General features: G+C 41.6%; 2 protein-coding genes across 3 annotated transcripts; one reads left to right on the forward strand and one right to left on the reverse strand.

The window, feature by feature from the left end:
• Window positions 1-618: 618 nt before the first annotated feature.
• On the forward strand, window positions 619-2699 carry il12a (interleukin 12a). Its single transcript, XM_085796714.1, has 7 exons — window positions 619-637; window positions 764-924; window positions 1415-1504; window positions 1634-1675; window positions 1820-1960; window positions 2092-2133; window positions 2310-2699. Exons 1-7 carry the CDS (start codon window positions 619-621, stop codon window positions 2448-2450), a joined length of 636 nt encoding a protein of 211 aa, XP_085652840.1. The 3' UTR covers window positions 2451-2699.
• A 224-nt stretch (window positions 2700-2923) lies between these two features.
• On the reverse strand, window positions 2924-17367 carry LOC146976506 (uncharacterized). 2 transcript variants are annotated; one of them, XM_085796340.1, is made up of 17 exons: window positions 16859-17367; window positions 14258-14289; window positions 11886-11918; window positions 11647-11709; window positions 11401-11433; window positions 11235-11279; window positions 10891-10932; window positions 10751-10800; window positions 10518-10570; window positions 10205-10431; window positions 9312-9565; window positions 5650-5775; window positions 5355-5490; window positions 5222-5269; window positions 5050-5121; window positions 4615-4905; window positions 2924-4168 (listed from the first exon to the last, which is right to left on the reverse strand). In XM_085796340.1, the coding sequence occupies exons 1-17, from the start codon at window positions 16906-16908 to the stop codon at window positions 4140-4142; spliced, it is 1584 nt and encodes a 527-aa protein (XP_085652466.1). In that variant the 5' UTR covers window positions 16909-17367; the 3' UTR covers window positions 2924-4139. The 2 variants fall into 2 exon arrangements, with proteins under 2 accessions (XP_085652466.1, XP_085652467.1); XM_085796341.1 differs by having other exon boundaries at window positions 11401-11430; window positions 16859-17126.
• Between the last annotated feature and the right edge of the window lie 780 nt (window positions 17368-18147).

The following is an 18147-nucleotide window of genomic DNA, read 5'->3' on the forward strand; positions in this document are numbered from 1 at the left end:
ATGCTTTAGCCTACACTAGCATCCAGACTTTTCCTAAATCTGGATCAGTTACATTACAATATGAGTTTCCTTTCATAGGCTACTAATAATACATTTCATTTTGCACTTTTCATAAAAACAAATCTCAAAGAGTCAGAGTAAAATGGCACATGAAATCAGCAGGAATATGCCTTTAAAAAAAGTGAAAAAATGTGGGTTTTCATGCCACATTTAAACGTGTCCATGGTCTGTGGTCCTCAGGTAGTCTGGAGGGCGAAGCAGAAAGGGTATGGAGTTTCGTCCTCGGGGTCTAAAGGAGGATGAATGGAGGGAACGTGAGGAGGATGTGAGAGGAGTGAGGACATTGTTTCCACCGCAGCTTTTGTCGCTCAAAACAAGAAACAATGATAACTTCCCCCTGTTTTTTTTAATTTTTCTTTTTTCTTTTTTATGCTCAACCATTGACTGATGGGAGGACCGACGAGGAAACTACGTGTGACGTTTTAGTTTTCTTCTCTCTCTCCTGCAGAGGGAGGGAATCCCCCGATAGTGGCTTTAAAATCCACCAGATAAGACGCAGCAGCTATTCACTCCCGCTCCTTCACCAAGGCCGCAACAAAGACTGTCCCACTGGAAAAGATGGCAAACTTGAACCCCTGTAAGTCAGACAGAGGCTGACAGACACTCTCTACACTCTCATCATGTCATGTGTTTCTTTTTATCATGCACAATGAACATGAGATTATGGATTGTGCGTCTCACTGTGTGTGTTTTTGCCATGCAGCCTCCTCCAGCTGTGTGCTGCCGCTGCTGCTGCTGCTGCTGGCCCTCAGCTGGCACACGGGCACCGGACTCCCAGTGCCGGATCTGGGCGCGCAGCGGTGCGCACAGTGCCCCACGCTCTTCAAGAGTCTCCTGCTCAACATCACAGAGCTTCTCAAGGGTGTGAGTATTCATTGTAGTGTGTTTACAGTAACTAGAAATACGGTGTCGTTTTATAGATAGATAGATAGATAGATAGATAGATAGATAGATAGATAGATAGATAGATAGATAGATAGATAGATAGATAGATAGATAGATAGATAGATAGATAGATATTTAAGACTTATATTAACACAAATATTCCACTTACTTCTGCTTTAAATACGCTGTGGGCCATTTAAAAATTGGTACAAGTCGAGAGCCGGACTGGTTGTTTATTGAGAACTTATTGTAATAGAGATAGATAGATAGATAGATAGATAGATAGATAGATAGATAGATAGATAGATAGATAGATAGATAGATAGATAGATAGATAGATAGATAGATAGATAGATAGATAGATAGATAGATAGATAGATAGATAGATAGATAGATAGATAGATAGATAGATAGATAGAACCCTCTGTATATTATCATCAATGATGAAAAGGTCTGTTTTGTATTACAGGATGTTTTGTGCTATGGTATCCAGTCTGATAAGGTGGAGGTGAGGAGTAAAGCTGATACATTACTGGCCTGTGCTCCCACTCTGACTCAGGTTTGTTGAATTATCAGTGATATGAATTGTGGATATTCAAATTATTCCCTTTAAATACCAAGTAGGAAATCTATCTTTTCTGTGTGTGTGTGTTTGTGTGCTCATATTTAAAATGTTTTCACCCCACAGAACTCAAACTGCATGAGCCAGAGAAACTCGTCCTTCAGCGAGGTATTCTACTGATGCTGTTAAATCTTTCCAAAGTTGTTAGTAGTCTCTGTTTTACACAAAAGAATAATTCAGAAACAGGTTGTATACACTTGTTTTTAATGTCATGACATGATTAGAATTTTTTTGTTTTCAATGTCTCTACAGAGTGAGTGTTTGAGGAACATCATGAAGGACTTGACTTACTATGAAGCTGCTATTAAATCCTACCTGAAGTCCCGACTCAGAAGTCCTGAGAAAGAGGAGGCGTGTCTGAAGCCAACACTGGAAATAATAAAAAGCCTGAAGGTGTGTTTATCATGCGTGTGTGGAAAGAGTGAAACAAAAACACAGTGTCATGGTTTAAAGACAGAAACAGAGAATCTCCTGGGAAAGCACATTTAAACGTTGAATGATGAAATCTTCCTTGGTTTATACAGAACTGCTCCCTGATGCCGAATGACGACAGCAGCTCATCAGAGGTATTTTTCTATTCTTTCTTTCCTGTTTATTCCCCACCTTAAGAGGGACATTTACATTGAAAACAAATAAAATACTAATGCTGGTGAAGATGTTTCACAGAGTGAGCTTGGTGGTGAGGTGTTTGAGACTGTCAGTGTGGTGATTTGTGGTGTCGCTGTGCTGTGTTGTCTCTCAGGAGGACACTACACCGATGTGGGGAACGGACACCTTCAGCAACAGACAGGAGATGTGTAAGATGATGAGGGGCTTCCACGTGCGAACCATCACCATCAACCGAGCCATGGGCTACATCTCCTCTGGAGACCACAGGAAGTAAACATGCTGCATCTTCATCACCCTCATCAGCATCACTCCAATCAATACCAACCTGATTTGAAATCAATACAACTGAACCAACCCTCCTGATCATTCACTACCATCACTACAAGAACTCTTTGTGAAGTAGTTCTGTACACTGCACATGCTCTACAACTGCATGGTTACTGCTCAGACATAAGCTAAACTATTGCTGAGGTTAGCAGTGGAGGCCATATTGGCCTATTAACACATATGAATGTATTTCTGTATTTGGTGGACTTTATAGTATTTATTGAAGATCTATTTATTACATTTATTTATTTAAAAATAATGCTGGTGGTATTTATATTTATAAATGAAATAAACATTTTTTGTATCAAGAGCTGAAAGTGGAACTGATTTTTGAGTGAAATCGGAACGGATGACACTTTATTTAAGGCAGCACTGCTTCCCCCCCGAAAAGAAAGAAGAAAGGGAGAACATACAGTAACATCCAGGAGACCTTCTGTGATTTTATTCAGTCAACACTTGCTTCTTTATCGCAGAAGGCTTTGGATGGACTCAGACATGATACAAATGAGTGCAAAAAGGACCAACAGGGTTGATGGCGGCGAATTGTTAAAAGAAACAACCCTGGTCTTTGAATGTAAACATTACTGCAAAATATTGAGCATTACACTGTTTCTGCAGCATTTCGAAAATAGCAACATGATTGGAAAATGTCTGAAAATTGGAAAACAATAATGACTGACTAATATGGAAACTGTAGGAATGTTAAGAGTATTCAAAAGAAATATTTATATTTTATTCCAGATCGCTACAGCTAAATAATATAAGGAATGTTATTTGTGTTTTCTAAACTGCACAATTTTGTACTACACACAAACAAAATTCATACTACTGTATACAAACAGATGATGTGCTATCCAGTCTCATGAGAGCAGGAGCAGGTTCATGATTCAAGTCCGATGTAATAATGCATCTCTGGCTGCTCCATTATTTTTTTTACAGATTCAGGTTTTTAACAAAAAAAATAAAAACAGTTGTAAACAGACAAAACATGTTTAAAAAAATAAATGGCAGGTTTGAAAAATCTAGTAAAAAAAGATATGTACAGGACGTAGTGTGCACAAACACATATGACACACAATATCGTTCAGTGATCCAGTCCGCAGTGCGTTGGACAGTCACATGCTTGTGATGTAGAGCCTAATTATTTTATAAAAAGTCTCATTTAAAAGTGAAACAAGTTACACAGGTTGGATTTTTCCGGATTGCAGGTTTAACGCTGCAGCACCTACGTTTACACGTGTCACTAGCTACACAGTTAGCTACTAAACATCTGAATGCCTCTACCTCTTGACGCTTAGCATCAAATTCTGGCTACGTAACAGTACCTTCAGGTACAGTTTGTCTATTCTGTATTCATTACAGAATCAAAGGACCACATTTGAACAAAATCAGGGAAAATGCCCATCTAAAAATAGGACACTGGCTCTTTTCATGAAATGCAGAAATACAAAAACTCATCCATTGGTTTCATGTCCAGAAAAAATTCAAAAGTGAAACACAAAGTGATGGAAGAGCTGATGTTTTTGTCCAGAGGTAAACTCTGTTGTTTCCCTGTTTTGTTGCATTCCTGAGATCTTTTTTTCTTTGTGGTGCTGAAAGAACAGACATCCAACCATCCATTCAGGTCACATCCCTTTCACTTAGCTGCTTGGTTGTTCATCATATCTGAAAACAGACAAAAACAGGGTTTGAATGAAAATGAAAAATGTAGCTGCTTGATACTTTTTCAAAATAAGTTCCAGTGTCAGTCACACATTACAGTTTGACCCAGTCTGGACACCACAGTGCTGCATGGCTCACATACCACAACGTTTAAGTCACACATCTTCTCGTCGTGTTACATAACGTGGATACAGCAGCAATACTGGTTCTAACAATAATCTCATTTATACATCATTATAAGGCCATCAGTGTGTGTTTAATGTCAGTTTAGGCCTGAAACCGACTGAAAGCTGTGAGATTAGGAAGGTGTATTATGAGAAGTGTAGGGTCCATTGTTTTTAGAGTTTAAAGGCAGAGTATCTCAGGCTCTGCTGCTTCAGTTACGACCATTTGAATGTGATGACTGAAATGCCCATGCAGGTCCATCAGGCGCGTCTGCACTTCATTACCTTGCAGTGTCTGACGAGCCTCATTTGGCAAGACATCCAGGTCCTTCACACTCCTCCACAGGTGTCCCACTGTGGCCTCTCTCGGCCGCCTTCTGCTCTTCCACTCCACCAGCATCTTCAGCTTCTGCATGGTCACATCTTTCTCAGATGCCTGGATGTCGTCCAGGTCCTTGGAGTTCAAGTCTAGATAGATGGCCACCTGCTTCCACTCCTGCCCGAGCTGCTTGGCCACCTGCAGAAGCTGCTTCTCTGACACGTCCTGGACCTGACTCATCACTGTCTTCATGCCATCTAAAAATAAAAACACCACACAGGTTCTTCTTTTCAGTATAATCTTAGCAAACACAGGCAGGTGCTTCTGGAAAAGTTTCCATTTGCTTGAAAAGGGCAAAGAAAAGTTGTGCCTCAAGTTAAATAACTGGGTCAGGAGGTTACCTGACTCGTCCTGCCATCGCGCCCTTTTACAGGCTGTTTCGTCCTCTGAGGGACTGCTGCTCCTCTGTCTGCCTATGAGAGAGACAGTGATGTGAGTCGACCTGTAGCGACTGAAAAGCATGCTGGGATAGAAGAAAAACCAAATCTGATTGAAAACAAGACAGAAGCTCACTGTTTGTCCTTTTCCTTGGCTTCTTTTCTGTGTTATCCACACAGTCGCCTGAGAGAGGAGCAAGAGATGAACATCACCACTTCGTCGTGAAAATAAAACAAGTAAAACACATGGAGGGGACAAACACTGGTACCTTCTCTGATGGTGGCGGACCATACGGTTTCCTCAGAGTCAGTCTCTATAAGAGACAGTTTAAAAGGAGGAGGCTGCTCGAAGAAAGCTTCAAAGTAACCTTTCATCTTAGTCACTGCAAAGGTGAATTTCAAATCCTGCACAGAGACACAGAAACATCATGGAAGTGTGTGGTCAGTGCATAAAAAAGTCCAAACCGGAAAGGTACAACATTATGTATAATTTTGTGTTTCCATGTCGTAGGCTGTGCTGCAGATGATTCACTGAGTAGGCACACATGCATGTCCAACTCTAACCTGAGGTTTGATGTCTCCCTCTGGTTCGCTCAGGAGACGATACGTCCCCTCATCCAGTTTACACGTGGGAGGCTTGTCGATCCGAATGTAACGGTTCTTGCAGGCTCGCACTTGTTTGCATATGTCCTAATTTACAGCAGGAAGACAAGAGGTGCATCAGTTTCTTGTACAGTAATTGATGAGCGGACTGAATGACGTTCAATAAAAACAACACATTTTCCACAGAGTGAATGGAAAAAAACTGAAGGCGTCTTGTACAACTAAACCACTAGAAAACACACATTTTTAGGAAGTGTCATTTTTCTGGGTCACAATAAATGCAGTACGACTATTCACCAGCGATATCCTCCCAAACACACATCCACACACAACCACAAGCACATTTCCTGGGTGCCTTAAACAGCACAGTGACCCCATTGTCATCAGTGTCACAAAATGTTACGTAGTGTATTTACCGTCATACACACACACACAATGGGATCAATGACGATACACACCCCTTTAGTTTCTTTCTTGACCACAAGTTCTTTAAAAATATATTTACCGTCTCACTGCACAAACTCACTCCAGCATCTAGGTGAGCACAGCGAAGGTCAGTGATACCAGTAAGTAAATGATCAATTCACCAGATACCGAAAATTCTGCTTTGAGATCAAAACATCAGTGTGTTACACAAACCTGGAAAGCTTGTGTTTATTCTATGTGCATTCTGACAGCATCAAAGCCAGCGCAGCTACACAAATGAATGAGAAGTGAAAGTCCCTTTTAGTTTCTAGTCTTTATATAGGTAATTAGGCATTTTTCTGGAGTTTTATCCAGTTGCCATAATGCACAGTAATGAATGGAAAATTCAGGAGTCCCATGAATGGAATATTTTTTAATAAATAAAGGAGGGGTTTTGTTCGGCTTCGTTTTGTTTTTGCTCTCACCTCAAGGGAGAAACTCCTCCACTATAAACACAATCTACTGTCGGTTCAAGCTAAAAGTCATCATGAAAGTTGACTCATTCACATTACTATAAAATTGGATCATTCATATTTTTATATCAATATTCATATTCATGGTGAGTCATTGTAAACGTCATCACTGTCCTGAGGAGCTCAGTTTAAGATTAAATAAAAATGTGTATGTACTCAAGCTTGCCACAGTGTTACTGGATTTAAGTGATGGAAGCAACTTTTTAAAAAAACCAAGGTTTTGTTTTCGGTCACCATCACACTGACATGCAAAATTGCCAGAACATCTGCAGATCAAAGAGCCTATTTGAAATGAAACAGGATCCAACTACAGATACTGTTTTGATCTGAAGGTTTGGAGAAATTTCACCATATTCCCAAAACCCAGCCCATGCAGGTGCTCGTCAGTCAGCTGATCGAGCCAGAGCTGGAAACAGGAAAAACCAAAACCAAACAGGATTGAAGCTTGAACATAAACAGAGCAGGGTAACGTTATTTTCTAATGACAACTGCGCAAAAATATACGTTGCATTAACCTCTGATTGCTGTTGTACATGTACACACAAGGAGGAACAAACTAACTTTGAAGTAGCATCGTGTTTGAAGGGAGCAACAACAATAACTGGTGTTCACGTCTGGAGTGGATTTCCACTCCTACTTCTCGTCAGAGCTCACAAGATCAGTCGGTAAAGAAACTGTTCCTAAAGAGCGACCACCAATAACAGAACTGATCCTGCCTGGTGAACCCGACCACGGCCTGCCTCCTCCACACATCTACGAGAATGACCATGTGACTTTCCACAATCAGGTGAGTTCACCACAACATCACCCAAACATCGACCAGGAAAGAAAACGGCTCCTTCCTGGAGAGTCTAAAGTTTCAGAAAAAACACTGTGCCACACACATGTCACACAATGTCAAACCAACAACTTTAGACATGGCAGATGACTCACTTCCTTGTTTCACTACATGCACTTTAAGTTTTCAACATCAGTCAATATGACGTTTTTGGGCATTTTGCCTTTATTTGACAGGACAGTGCCCACTGAGCACCCATGCTCAATATGGAAAATTCTGGATCATTTTTAATCACCTTTTTGATAGAGAGCAGGGGAAAACCAGTGTGCTTCTGCATGTGTTATGTTTGGATGTTATGTCACATGGTGTTGTTGCCTCATTGCCATGTGGTAGATGTTGGGTGTTATTGACGTCATGTGGTGTAATCCAAAAGGTGGAATCTGCCAGGGTGATGAAATAAGTTTGTTGTCTTGCTGCCCTTGGTCCAGACTGTTTTACTTTAATTTGCAATGCACATTTTTGATGATTGGCTGTGTGAGTGTCACTCAGAGCTCACTCCATCAATTACAGTATATGATCCATGAAGCTGTGTTTAAGGACCAGGGAGGGAGTGCGTTTAGTGTTTGTTCACACACCTGTAAAACTACTTGGCTTATTGTTCAACATATTTCTTATTCTAAGGGAGGTGTTTGTAGATGCCTCTGTGGGCACCTCTATAGTGAGCTGGGGTTTTTCAGGGTTTTATATACACACTTGCCCCAGACTGATGTGATGACTAATAGTGGCAGCTTCATGAAGCTGGCATATAATACCACTTCACCAACTTCTTTTTGATCTTTTAACAATTCAGTGAGAACAACATATAGATGTGCTGTATTTTAGAGTGAGTCATGGGCTTAACTACTTTTACTGCTGCTCTGTGTGTCACCATGTTAAAAGCTTTCTGTGCTGTTGTTGCTTCATTACTGCATAGACTGAAAGAGTGTTTGTTCTTGTGTGTCCTAATATTTGTTGCCTCCAGTTGCCAATTTAATTAAAGAAAGAAAGAAATTATTTTATTGTCATTGTATAGACATACAATAAAATTAGGGTCACAACTCCCTTGGTGCTCAAAAAAGGAAACAATAATAATTAATTATTAGGCCTAACTACTAATTAATTAATGGTCATAATCCTCATCATTACTACTAATACTACTACCACTACTAGCATCTCACCCAAACTCTGCAGTTTAAAAATTAGCCAACTGGTTAACAGTGGGACATGTACAGTGATGCTGATTAATTTATATTGTTCCTAAATGGACAGATTATTAACTTTGATGTACCAGTATCCCACAAAATGGAAATTGTTATGCCCCCAATATGGCAACAAAACCATCAAATGACAACTGGTTCAAGGCCTGTGCATTCAGATTCCTCAGGGTCAACAGCAGGGAGCTCCCGTGGCAGAAGAACAACCAGAGACACAGGTTTAGTCTTCTACAGGAGGTCTTCATGTGCTTCTCTTGAGACAGGAGTTGGGAGTTAATGAGAAATTAACCTGACAAGGTAAGAACTGTGTGAACTGCGGAGGCCTCGGGGCTACACACTGGCTCACTCAACTGGGATTTCCAAAACTACCGCAAATAGCAACACATCAATTACCTCAACCAGATAAGTTCATGAATTAAAATATACACACAACGCCCAAACTTATAGGGGCAGCACTGCAGGGTGAAGGGAAAGAGAAAGCTGAACAAAGGACCCTGCCTGCATAGTCTCAGCCCATGAGTCAGCATGTGTGCTTGCCAGTCACCTGATCAAGCTGGAGCTAGAAACAGGAAACGCCAAAGCTAAACAGGTTGACGCACCTGTCCAGGCTGCACCTTTGCAACAATGAGATGTTACGCATTTACAAACACTAACCTTGATGTCAGATGAGCTGTTGGTGGCCAGGTAGACGTGGAAGCTGTAGTTGATGTTGTCGCTGCCCATCTGCTTGTAGACCAGGACCACCCCGTGGCGCTCTACAGACTGGCTTGTCTGTATGATGGGACCCACCGGTGACAGGGACGTCACATTCCACTTGACATGGCTACCCGAGTGGTCAACTGTCGGCTCGATGAGTGGACGGTTGTTCTTTATGTGCAGGACACTGAATGTCATCTCATTGTCTGGGTCTGTGAAGAGATAATAAAAGCCTTTATCCTTTATTTCACAGAGCTTTATAGGATATACCGTTTTTTCCATGACATATTCTTTATCTCTATTGCAAAAGAGAAAACTATACTCATTAGAATTAAAGGAACAACGAGGAGTTTTGGAAAAGCGAAGAGTTTTCACACTACATCTATGAGCCTCCACGCGCACCGTGAAATTCTTTGACCGGTGCAAGACAGACTCATGTTTTCATTCATCAAGAATTAAAGTCAGAGGTTCGAAGACGATCACATACCGTCGTAGTTGCGACCATAAACGGCGATTCGGCGGCGTTATTCTCATGACTCGCCACGAAACCGAAAGTAAAGAAATGCTGGTCGGCTCAACCAGCATTTCCGCCACCACTAATAATAACAAAATAATGACAGAGACAAAACGATATATTTATCAAAAATGGGCCCATTAACAAGTGTGGGTAGCGGAGATTCATCCACATTAACGTGAGACTTTTTTTATAACCAAATAGAAACTCCTCATTGTCCCTTTAACTATTTTCTGTAAAAAAAAAAATTTCCACATCAAAATCAGTAAGTGGGATCATTATATTTTTATTTTAAATGTTTTTAAAAATGTTTTAATTAAAGCCCTAATGTGCTCACCAGCGAGGCAGATGGAGTGAGGGAACTGGATGGACTTGAGGACAGACGCGTCCTTGTTGACCGTGTCCACATTAAAGATGGGTCCGGCAAACTTCCAGGAGTCCTGGAGGAATGAGCCGAACCGGGACCAGGACAAGACCGAGTACCTTACGAGAACCCGCTCCGACGCTTCAAAGACCAGGCCGGTGACGGAGCATTCGTATGTCCCCTCTCCTTCCAGCTGCACCCTAAAACACACAGACACACACACTCAGCGACACCGTAAACAATCAATAGGGACGCACCACGGAATAAAAAACAATATCACACTCACTGCAGTCGTCCCTTAGAGATCCTCCTGGGGGTAACAAGCTCATTGCCATGGCTCTGTCAAACACACCAAAGCAGTTTATTTACTTGTTTGCCCAATTATAATATCACATTTTCAACACCACAGAAACAACTTAACATTTAAAAGCTGCAGGGCTTCTCCAGGGTGGACAAACACAACAACACAAGTCCAATCAAAAAACATTTAAAATCGCAACATTGTGTTTCCGAGCTCACCTGATGGATGGTTTTGCATTTTTCACAGCATAGTTTGAACTGCCTCTCATCTGTCACAAAGTATGGCAATGACACATTTCATGTTATTTACAGGTCACATGTCACTGTTTATACAGTAACATCCATTATGATCTGCTCACCTTTCCCATTTGAAAGCTCTGCTTCAGGTCCAGCGACAGGCTCTGTGAAGAGAAAATATTAGTTCCATATAATCACATGAAAATCTCTGAGGGTGGAGCGCAATTGCATCGAATCAAATTCAGTGAAGAAAAAAAAAAAAAGCCAGCAAGACTCCGACATTTTGAGGCATAATTATGTAGCACGGCTGCCAATGTGACTGCGGTTGTGGCAGTAGTTGCCACTATAGCCATGGTGATCGTGCAAAATGACATGGCGGTCTAGATGTAACATCAAAACAGAAAGTTTGAAAAAGCAGGGAGGTGCTGATGTCTTAGAAATAATGTTGCTTCATGAGGTGTCTCACCATTTTTAGAGTCTTCTGCCTCTGCTTCCTCTGCTTCCTCTGCGTCTGCAAAGAAGATGGTGGAGTGAAGCTTAGTGAAACCATCCCAAGAAGAAAAAGTGTTCTTCATCCTTTAACTTTATAAAAAGGTTTTTGAGGGATCGATTATGGGATGTTATTTATTTACCTTCCTCTCCTCCATCCTTCTGAGCACAGGCTTCTAGTGAGAGTGAAAACACAGGAAAAAGGGAGGGTTTAATCAAAGCATTTTAGGGATATTTGGTAATTTTCTTTCTTTTACTGAGAGTTCGAGAACATCAATAAAACTAACTCAAAAAAAGCGCAAAAAAAAAATGAATGAGCAGATTTCCAGAAATGAGAAATCATTCCTTTAAGATACGAGATGTAATATTGATCTGTGTCTGTCTCTCACCAGAATCCTCATCCTCCTCTTCATCCTCCTCTGAGCTCTCTTCAGTCGAATTTCCTGTGTTTTCTGTTGGACACATAAAGTCAGGGGAAGTGAATTATGAGTCCAAAGGATTCATTTCACAATGGTAAACAAAAAAATGGATTTAAAACAAACAAACAAAAAATGTTACAGCAAATAAGCTTTTCTGCTGACAACTTATGAAATTTGGTGAGATACTTTGGTGAAATACTTGTGCTTACCTGAGCTACTGCTGTCACTTTCTGTCAGATTATCTGTAACAAAAAGAGCATTTGTTTTCAGGTTAGTGCTGTTTAGTCTGAAAAAAAAATGATGCAATAATGTCCAAATGTAAGGAAAAGTTGCTTGTACATTTCCAGCTCACTGTTACTACTATCCTACATCATTGCATTACATCATTATTACTTGATGTTTATCATGGCATCATTATCACCATTATGATGACGTCACCACTTTCAAGGTTTGATCATTTCTGTGGTTATTACACCATTATGAGAAGTAAAAACGAAAACAAACAGTAGTTGACTATCTGTAACAAACAAACAAACAAAAAAAAGGGGAAGCAAACATGATGTAAACACTCAGACTTGTTGCTTCATCATGCACCAAAGGTCATTTAAAACAGAGAAAAAACCTGCCGCTAAACCTGTCACGATACCCCACACACCTCCTCCTCCTTACATAAGGAAAGTTACACCAGACGGATGACGAATGAAGCATCCGATAAACAAGTACAGAGTTTTATCCTCTGTCAAATTTTGTGACTTCCTTTATCAGGTAAAGCCCCAGTGCTTTTATTTTACTTCTACGTCAGTATAGTGTGATGATTCTTTTTTGGTGATAGAAAAAGCCCCCCTCCATCATTCCTTTAGCGCCCTGTGAGGCAGCCTGTGATAAGTGCCATGCATTAACATCCCTGCACATTTATACAGATGGGTCCAGAGGAGCTACCGCCGCCCGCCGCAGCTCCTCGCTTCCCAGCAGTGTGCGTCTGTGGACCGACCGGGCCATCTGGCTAAGTGCCTGGCCCGGCTAATGGATGGAGCCCATCCTTCCCGGCCCACAGAGTTTTATCTTAGACTAACAAGCAGATGCTGCCGTCACCGCTCCCCTCGCAGCACCTCCCTCATCAATCTCTCTTCTTCACCTCTCTCTGCACCCACTATCCACCCATTTTCTCTCTCTCTCTCTCTCTCTCTCTCTCTCTCTCTCTCTCTCTCTCTCTCTCTCTCTCTCTCTCTCTCTCTCTCTCTCTCTCTCTCTGCCCTCATATGCCTCCTATGGCCAATCTCCTCCTCGGCTGCTGCTTGCTGCCGCCTCACAGCTGAGCCAGCAGGCATCTCTCTTCACTCTGGCATGGCCGCTTCCCTTCATCAGACTGACAAACAAGGTGGAGAGCAAACACCCGCACAGCTACACACATCCACGTCCATCCACGTCCACACACACACACACACACACACAGCTTCAAAGGTTTGGCTGCTTCCATGGGTGACGGCTGCCATCTGCTGGTCTAAAGTAATAGCAAAGCAAAGAGCATAAAAAAGGCGGAAGTGTGGTGTGCAGCAGATGTTTATAATCTTGTGGCTTGTCCCAACTCTTCTTACGTAAAGGTTTCTAAAATCATTGGTTTGTATTATATCTATTTTGCATTAACTTGGTCCAGTTCTCAATACTAAAACGCAAGGCTTTATGTTTATTTTTTTGGCCTTTATATGACAGTCAGCAGTGCTGAGGCAGACAGGAAACATGGTGGTGAAAGAAGAGTTGTGAGCTGTGACATGTACAGTAACAAAGGTCCATGAGGACGTCGCGCTGTAACAATACAGTAAGCAGAACGCATTGACTTCATGTGTTTATGTCTGCACATTTCCACTGAATGGAAACACTTAAGAAGAAGGACTTATTACATGCACTAGAATTCATTGTGGTTGCATAAACACATAACACATGATCCCAATGAGTTCTGCAGTGTGGTGTACAAGTTCTAAGTTTAATAAAATAGAGCTCTCAAATTGGATCTGTAATCTTCATTGGCACAGCACCATGGGCTGAATGTATTTTAATCAGTATCAGGAGTGAAAGTCACATGACAGCACTTCCAATGCCCTCGCCTTTGCCAAACTATCTTTTTTTTTTGTTTTTGGCACTGAATGTGAATCATTTTCTGAGGACCAAATCAAATTCTCAAATGATCTAGTAACTCACAGGGGGGGAAAAAAGTACCGGTAAATATTAGATTGCAAAAAACAAACAGAATTTTGTGCAATGATAAAAATAGCAAATGCAGAACTGGAGACACAGGTAATCGTGTGACTGTGCATAAATCTTGCTGCCCTTTAAAGCAAATGATATGGAAATGAGGGAGGCCAAACCACGAGAGGACAGGAAGGTGGCAGAGAGAGCAGAAGTAGATACAAATAATAGATGGGGATACAGACTTGTATAAATATTGAAAAAAGGCAGCAAAGGAGGGGTGTAGCATGGTAAAAGAACACAAAGACAAAGACAAACATGTGTAGCTCCACACATGCACAGTGAGAAACTAAAGGGAGACGGAGAAGCCAGCAGTGGGAGAGGGGTTGATGTTTACCTTTGTTTTCCAGCGCAGGGATATCTCCGTCTCTGTGGGGCAGAAGTGATAACATTCAGACAACTATAAATCACACTGCAGAGTCCTGTGGAGGAGGGACGGGGTCGTGTATGTGTGTGTGTGTGTGTGTGTGTGTGTGTGTGTGTGTGTGTGTGTGTGTGTGTGTGTGTGTGTGATGAAACTTAAGAAAGAATTTAGCGGTTGGAATTGATGGCTCTTAAAATTGTGCAGCTGCAGGCTCTTGTAGTAGGCCACTTCTGCTTTTTGGATGAATTAGAAAAACAGGAAATGTGAACAAGCTGTCTGCATCTCACTTTCTCACACTGATGAAAACAGACCTTCCTGTCCAGTGATAGATTCACCTTCCCACCTAAACTCACACTGACCCAGATTCTGAGCAGGCTTGATGGTGCAGGAAACCGGCTATGGAAAGATAATGGCAGGGGATTTTTGCCATTTAACAAAACTGGTCTGATGCAGTGTCAGATACAGCAGCAGGGCTGAACGGTGAGTCAGTACAATCACTCATCTACTTTCAGTGGTGTCATATTGTGATGATCTGACTGTATGGTGTTATTATTTTATCCCCTTATTAATCAAAAACTAACATTACGAGGAACTTTAAATATTGTTTTGTTTGTTTGTAGTGTAAAGAACTGCAGAGGAACACACTGAATTGCATTGGACAACAGATAATTTTTCAAATTATTTTGCAAATATCTGCCATGTGACACCAGTAACTGAGAATATATTACTTTTAATGACGTCGCCCAACCCAGCAGAAATTAATAGCAGTTCTCTGTGACTCCTCAGCTCTTTGGATCTTTTGATGTCTGCTTAATGCTTCCAGGAAACATAGTTTTATAAAATAAACAATGACTCAAGTCCAAAAGTGCAATAGTTCAGATATTGTGTGTGAGCTCAGGACTGGAGCAACCTGTTAACACAGTCTGGGCTTCAACAAGATGCAACACGCCCGAGATCCGTCGCAAAAAACACAACAGAGAGCCAACCCCACAAGAAGAGCGAGTCCACCACCAGCAGGCGTGAAAAAGTAGGTCACGTCTCACCTTGTGTCTCTTCCTGTTTCTGTCGCGTGATCATTATTTTGTAGAACTTGGCGATCAAAAGCAAAATGATGTAGGCCTATCGGGACGTTAAGATTATTAAGGCTAAACCGCGTAGTATTCATTTATTTACAGTCTGTTTATCATGATAAGGCGCTGTGGTTTCCTTTGTTTTCAAACATCTGTTCAGGAAACAGTGTTTTCTTCTCTTCAAGGTCAACGACAGCACTGAGCCTCATTAGTTACCATGGTATCCTTTGAAAAAAAAGTTTGCTTTCTCATTGCCACCATGTTTTCAGACAATGAATAATCTCCTTGCACCAGTTCACACACACACACACACACTATCTCTCTCTTCTCTGCTCTGACTTGTTTCTATCATCCTCCTACAAAGACAGGGTAACAGAAACTCCTCTGAGGGTTATGATTTGTCCTCTGGTCTAAAGATAAAGACCACAAAATTTTCTACAGCCTCCCAAATACACCACAGAGACGTGACATCTGTGTGCAGATAAACAACTGTCAGTTAGGCTGTTGACCTTTAACGCCTCTATTTACTAATATTACACTTTACTGATGCCACAATATGGCTTTATTCAAGTCATGACCTGGTAAGTAAAATCCTGCCAGTTCTCAGATAAAGTTATCATAAAGTCAATAAAACTACCGGTGTGTGTCTCACAGTCACATTAACTTCTAACTTCACTGATTATCTTTTATTAGTTTGTGGAACAATGTTGGCATGAACCTGAGCTGTATTGTTCAGTAGGGGACTTTACCCAAACCTCACTACCCTGGTAAATGATACCAAGGCAACAAGACAACACAATGGGATATCACTATCACCTCACCTCACCTCACCTGTCACACATGAGTGGGTATTTATAGGCCTAGGTGATTAGAATGAGTTTTTATTATTATTTTAAAGAAGAAAGTATTATATTGTACACAGTGCTGGTTGTACAATGTTTTATAACATAAATATTTTAAATAACAAACTGAAAGCAGGAAGTTGTAGCCTACATGCTGGTAGCTGTTGTGTATTATGAGGTCACATCGACAGCAGTTATAGCCTACATCACATTCACCCTCTCACTTCATGTATTTCTATAGGGGTTTTTATTTAACCTACTTTGGGATCAAGCAGTTCAGTAACAACCGTCTCTGCGGCATCATGACGCACTATGAGTCATCACAATGTAACACAACATAACAGCGTGCTGCGCCGAGAGACACAAATAAACAAAGCGCAACTCTCCTCCACTTTCTAGGCCATCGACCTGATCTGTACGTTCACTTATAACCAGAAAGCAATAATCTATGTGTTGTTCTTTTGTCTTAAAATGCACAAACACACGAGCCCTTTGCCGCCTGCAGAGGACACCACTTCCTGTGTTGTCACAAAGCCATTTTAGCGCCTTATCCACAGCGAGCATCGCGTTGTCCAAGCATGCGCGCAAAAAAAAACAAAACAAAAAAACAGCTAAGGCCATCACTTTCTGTGCGTCATGGACGTAGTAACAAAAAGTCTTACCCGTCCTCCAAGTGACAAGCCGCTCCGCAGCTCGCCATCTCTGCCACCATCCTCCCTCCTCCGCCGTCAGACCCCGTTACAGTTTCTGTTGAGACACCGCGGTGCAGCGGCTGCGCGTCAAAGCACCTGGGAGGCAATATGATCCTATCATTGACTGTCGGCCGGTGCCACTTTAAAGCGCTACACACTGATGGTCATCACAGCCCTCGTGGCCAAACAACATCTCATTCACATCACTTTTCCCCTTGGACGCAACATCCCACCGTCAGCGCGACAAAACATCTGGATTTGACCCTATATGCTGCCTAGTGTTTCTAAAAAAGTCCCAAAATCCAAAAGAAAAAAACAGCCAATCGGGGGTTTGCGCAGTGTAGATGTTGGATGTAGTGTTTCCTCTCCCAAATAATGTGCTTGTGTGCAAGGAAGCAGATCACATCGCAGATCTTCACATTATGCCGTTTGGTGCCGCGCGGTTCTTTGTGCAGAGCGCAGCTTTGCAGGATCAGCGGTGCAGCTCTGCAAGTGCGCAACACATGAAGGCCCATCAATGAGCACGTGGGCGGGGTGTAGTATCTCCTCGCCTCAATGTGGGCTGTATACCGTCATGTCGAAGATTTACCCTCAGTCTTTCAGTGTGCTTTTTAACATCAGTGATAGCTACCAAGAATACTGTAGAGTGAAGCCAGTGATGAGGAGGCGTTTACTGCTACACACTGTAAAAGGCAGAGACCAGAGGCTTGGCTGCATGGTGTTTGTTTGAAATGATAATGGAGGAAAAGTGGAAACAAGTAACATTTTATATTTGTAAGGTCTAAATAGGCTGCAAGGTCTAACTGTATCACTAAGTTATATGCAGCCAAAGCCTTAAGGTCTGAAATAAAGCTAAATACTTCAGTAAAGTATAAGAAAAAGGAGGTTGATGAACAGCATGCAATCATGTATTTTTGTTTATTTGGCTCTCAAAATAAGATGTCTGAAATAACCTGGAAGATTTTTGGTAGGCTACTTGGACTTTTTTTTCTCTCCCACACAGACAAGGAGCTGCCAGCTCTCCACAGTGCAACTAGGCCACTTTGAGCGGGAAAACGTGCTCCACAGATTAGTTGCATTATAGAAAGGTACCACCAGATGTCGCATCAGACAACAAAAACAACCCAACAGCAAAACTGCCTCTGTAAAATATCATTATCCTTTCATTGGAGACACATTCAGAGTAGATTCATGGATTTGACATGAGGACTGATCAGAGAGTCGTGTAGTCATGTAGTTAGATAATGTTTAAGGAATCA

This window comes from Trachurus japonicus, chromosome 13 (genome assembly GCF_045865225.1).
Source record: "Trachurus japonicus isolate A0001 chromosome 13, Traja_1.0".
Lineage (NCBI taxonomy): Eukaryota > Metazoa > Chordata > Actinopteri > Carangiformes > Carangidae > Trachurus > Trachurus japonicus.